Source organism: Erithacus rubecula (genome assembly GCF_903797595.1).
Source record: "Erithacus rubecula genome assembly, contig: scaffold_1204_arrow_ctg1, whole genome shotgun sequence".
Taxonomy (NCBI): domain Eukaryota; kingdom Metazoa; phylum Chordata; class Aves; order Passeriformes; family Muscicapidae; genus Erithacus; species Erithacus rubecula.
In genome coordinates, this window is record NW_027636198.1 from 14285 (window position 1) to 19438 (window position 5154).

Consider the following 5154-nt stretch of genomic DNA (forward strand, 5'->3'; position numbering starts at 1 on the left):
GTTTCAGCAGAATGATAAGCCAAGCGTGCTTTAAATTCACTTTGCAATTACATCCTCTACAAAAATAGAGCAGGTAAACAATAGTCTAATTACTGCAGATAATAAATGAGAATTTAGGAAGATGCATGAAACTAAATCTGTCATATTCTTCATTGTGTTACCATAAAATTACAGAGCACAGGTGCTCTTGAAAAAGATATTTGGGAAATGTTAATGTTCAGTGATGCACAAAGATGAATAGCTGGGATTTGTGGTGGTGTTATGCTGCAGTGCAATTTCAAGTAATGGTGGAATAGCACCTGTTCACAAATTCCAGTATGTTTTCTTGTATTACAGAGAACTTGCACATGTGTGCATCTGCAGATCTCAGTTCTGTTATCTGCACAGAATTACCAATGTCTTCTTTATTAGGAATATTTCTGAGAACTACTCAAAAGAGTGGAGCAGTAGAATTGTCCTGTACACAGCATGCACCTGAATATCCTCCATGGTAGGCCATTAATAAATTCCAGAATTTTCCAGGTTAGTTCTCTTATCAGCACACTGTATCAATCCACAATTTAAATTATTTCTTTTCTTTGCTTAGTTTGTTTTGAAGTAGTGAGGGGGCACAATTTCAGGAATGTGTTCACTAAGCACTACTTAGAAAAAATTGGATTTTTAATGTTGGCCATTATTGATTAAAATATAATTTGGACTGTAAATGTTTGACCTCACTAGGCTACAAAACTGTGGGACATGTGGGGTTCTATTTAGTGAGAATTTTCCTGAGCAGCCAACAAAAACAACTGACTGCAATGACCCATAGAGAGTGCAAAGGAGGCCTGAAGAAAGAGGCTTTTCTGGATGAAGCAGCACATAAATGGACATGAGGGAAATAAGGGCCATGCAACATGAAGAGAGATGTCCCTTCTTTTCTGAACTCCTGTCTTCTCCTTTTGGCCTCCTCATTAGAAATTTCGTTGTAATTCAGTTGCTGGGACAATTTTTGTGAGGTTTGTTACACTGTGTTTAAAGAAAGACAAACACCATCCCAGCGAGGAGGAGCATTCCTAATTCAGGCTCTGTCTGAAGCTGTGTAAGATGAAATGGGAAGAGATTTTCTGGGTAGTGGGTTTCAATTTTTGAGAGAAAGCCAGCACACAGAGGAAAAGATGACAGGGCACCTTGAAAAACACTCACTCCAAAAGATGCTCCAGAATGTGATGAGAGCAACAATCCCTGTGCCAGCATGTCACCCACAGGGCAGCGGCTGCAGGGACAGGGCTGGGCTCCTCACAAAGGACCTGGGAGGAGGCAAGAGAAGGCAGAGTCAGCCAGAACTCAAGACAGGCTGGATGTAAGGAAAATATCCACTGTGTGTGTGGGATGAGCTCCTGCCATTCCACCAATATACAAATATTCCACCACCTGAGCCTTCATGGTTAACCATATAAAGAAATAAAAAACCGGCATGAATTAGAATAGATGGAAGAAATAGGTCTATTTTTTCCTGCTCTGAAAACTTTCTTGTTTAAATAAAAAAAAATAAGTGACACTAAGCAGGTCATTGCAAGATCAACTTTGTTGGATTGTATTGACAAGACTTGGCTGCGGGAGAGATTTTACATTCTAACTCTCCCCTGATTGTGGAAAAACAAAGAGAATAAAAGGAAGGAAAAATGCAAAACCCCTTGGTGAAGACAGCAGTGTGAGTTCACTGTCACTGTAAGCCATTAATCCCTCGGGTAAAGCAACATCCTTCCAGGCGGCAGGACTTTAGCTCTGATGGAAATGCTGACAGAATTGCTGCCCCTTCCTGCTGCTGCTTCCATCTCCACAGAATGAGAAATGTGCCAAATCTGCCGCAGACAGGCAGAGGCAGTGAGACAGCAGCAGCCAGCTGGCTGGGAAAGGGGCCCAGAGAATGTGTGCAGTGTCTCTTTTCCTTTGCCCTCTCCCGTCCGGCCTTGTCCGCTCCCAGCGGGAACTCTGCTCGCGACCCACCCGAGCCCGGCCCGCGCGGGGCCGCGAGCGGGGCCGAGCGCAGCGCCCCCCTCAGGCCGCGCGCCGCGGCGTTGTGGCCGCACTCGGCGATCGGCGCCATGGCGGAGCTGCCGCTGCCCGCCGCGCTCAACGCCGGCGCCTTCCCCGCCAAGCTGTGGCGCCTGGCGAACAGCCCCCGCGTCCGCTCCGTGCGCTGGGACAGCCGGGGCCAGGGGCTGCTCATCGACCGCTCCCTGCTGGAGCGGGAGCTGCTCAGCCCGGGCGGCGCCCACGGAGCGGGCGGCGAAGGGGCGGGGCCGGGCCCGGACTCCTTCCAAGCCACGCACTTCGGCAGCTTCGTGCGCCAGCTGAACCTCTACGGCTTCCACAAGGTGCCGGGCGATGCCGGCGGCTGGCTCCACTACACGAATGCCAACTTCGTGCGCGACCGCCCCGAGCTGCTGCTCCGCATCCAGCGCCTGACCAGGGCCAACAGGCAGCGGCTGGCGGCGGGGCTGGAGGTGCGCAGCCGGCAGCCCGGCCGCTTCCAGCAGCCGCACACGGAGCGGCCGCTGCCCGCCTGCTGTGCCGGGCAGCCCCCCAGAGCCGGTGAGACGGGCTGCGAGCTGCGGGCGCCAAGGGTGCCGTGGGCTGTGGCCGTGGGCAGGGGCCGGCACAGGGGCAGGAGCGGCGCCGTGGCTGGTGCTGCTCCGTGCCCGGCCCTGGGATGCTTGGGGAGCTCTCCGTGAGTGCGTGTGAGCCGAGGGCTCGGTCGTGGTCAGACCCAGTGGGAGGGAGCCTCCTGGTCCTTTGGAATAGAAGGGAAGAGACCTGGCAGTTGGGTTTCTGGCAGTTGCTTCCTGCCAAGGAATGGCAGCAGGACAGTTTTCCAAGACAGTTGAACCAACAGGGGAGAGTTAAGCAGGCAAGGAACTGTGTTGAATGGCCCCAGAAAATGTTTTTTTTTCTTTCATTACTTCTTTCTCACTCTGCTTGGGAGGATGGGAGATTTTATCTTCCCTGGCCGAAATAAGGTTGCTGCCGAAGGCCTTGCAAAGCCCAATAGTGACCCAGCCTTCCCTTTGCTTCCTTTCTTCTTCCCTCACTGCTGCACAGCTCCCTCAGGCCAGAACCTCACTGCTGCTGCTGCTGCCTCACGGGAGGATTCAGAGCTGCATCCAGGCCCTTCCAGGGAATGTGCAGGTGCTCAGGAGTCTGAGGCTTCCCCACCAGCTGCCAAGAAAGTCTGTGCCTCCTCTGGACTTTTTGGGGCTTCACCAGTGGAACCATCAAGGGAGCTCATCCGCAAATTTAATCTGCGCAAGCTCACCATTCCGCTGGTTCGCATCGACCCTGAAGCTGCCTGCAGGGCCCTTCGAGAGGGCAGCAGCTGCAAATCTTCAGAGCAGCACAGCCCAGCCAACAGTGCTGCCTCACCTGGGGATTCAGAGGTGCCTCCAGGCTCCTCCAGGATGAGTGCAGCTGCTCAAGTGTGTGAGGCTTCCCCAGAACTCCTGAGGAAGCATTTGTCACCTTCTGGACCTCTGGGGGCTTCATCAGTGGAGCCAGGCACAGACACATTTCAATTCCAGCCTGAGCCTGTCATTCCACGAGGTCCCGTGAACCACCAAAGCCCTTTGGTGACAGTTTCCAGAGAGCAGCAGCTGCACATTTCCTGAGCAGCACTTGCCATCCTACTGGCCATCAGGTAGGGGAAGAGTTTCTATCCTTGCTTTTCAGAACAATCATGAAATTGACTGAAATGTTTTCCTGCTGTGCTCTGTCATGGGTTGATCTCAAGTGCAAGTCAGGTAGAAATGTCAAGTGTGCTAGGAAATACAACCATGACAACAAATTAATCTCAATTCTGCTTTTTCTGTCCTTGCTGCCGTTTTGGAGTGGGTTCTTTGCATTTTCCAGACAGCCTCTCTGTAGGGGGTGCAAGGGCAAGGCAAATAACCTTTGTCCACGACTGGTCAGTGTCAGGTAAACTCTTTTTTGGAATGAAGTCAAACTAGGACCCTGATAGGATATTGAGAGTTTGCAGGTTGTCTCTCCTTCAAATAATGTTATTAAAATTCCATGAGCTCTGTGCATCCCTGGAGCAGCTGCAGCTATAGAATTCAGCCTCACCCACAAGGATACTTTTTAGAAGAAACTCACAGTTTAAGTTTAGGATGTGTGTCTGCAGGTGTGGGCTCTTCCTGGGTGAATCCGCTTTCTGTGGTCTGTTATTATGAGAAACTGCAAAGCCACCGACTCCAAAAGCTGATGGGGAGATAGAAAAGGCAGTGATTATAAAGTGCTTTTGTGTATATGTAGATCAATTTTAAAATCCATCCTTTCATATACATACACATAATTTAGAAGAAAGATTTTTAAGAGGGAGAACTCACTCTCCCAATTCCCCTGTGAAGTTTGAGTACATTTCTGGAATTGAGGTTGCTGTGTGCTTCCTGTGGATGTTTGATCAAGGCAGCATAGAGCTCCGTGTCCCAAAGCCACATTCTGGAGCCTGACCAATGTGTTTGAACTCTTGCAGCCACTCCAGGCACTTCAGCCCCCCAGTGCTGCCAGCTGGCTATGCTGGTTATGCACCATGGAGAGCCCCCAGGTGGCTCTGGATACTCCTGGGGAAGAGGAATTGCCCCCCCTGGATCTGGACATAGTGCTTGAGACACTGGAGGAGATGCTTTCAGTCCTCCCCGCCTGAAAGGTCTCCCTCTGCTCAGGTAACTCTGCTGAACAGGGATGAAAAGGGACTGACTGGGAGCTTTTACAAGTTGTTACTTGGCTGAGAAGCAAAGGCTTCTTGAATTCAGTTGTGAATGGACAGGGAAGGATTTTCTTGGTAAAGTAAGGTTTCTAAAAGAAGAGGAATGAGAAAATCACTCCCCTGAGTGAGGATGAGAGGTGTGAGCCTGTGTTGGCCAAGTTTGAGTGCTCCTTTTCCTGGGAAGAATTCCTCCTGTGGGGCCATTTGTGATGAGGAAGTGAAAGCTTTGTGCATTCTACCAGTCTTTGTTTGATGGGAAAGAAGAGTGTTTGGAGAATGGCACTGAAGGCAAAGTGTCCCATGCAGGGAGAGGCATGTGAGAGGTGCCTCTGTTGCAGCAGCAGATGTGGGCTCTGCCTCTTTTGTGTTGGAAGGCCAAGGCAAAGCAAGGGCTGGGCTGCAGCTGCTGCTGC

General features: G+C 50.8%; 1 protein-coding gene across 1 annotated transcript; it reads left to right on the forward strand.

Moving 5' to 3' along the window:
- Positions 1–2084: 2084 nt before the first annotated feature.
- On the forward strand, positions 2085–4678 carry LOC306815372 (uncharacterized protein; the record flags this gene model as incomplete). The annotated part of the gene is made up of 3 exons (XM_079331941.1): positions 2085–2574; positions 3082–3455; positions 4508–4678. 3 exons carry the CDS (start codon positions 2085–2087, stop codon positions 4676–4678), a joined length of 1035 nt encoding a protein of 344 aa, XP_079188067.1.
- Positions 4679–5154: the final 476 nt, after the last annotated feature.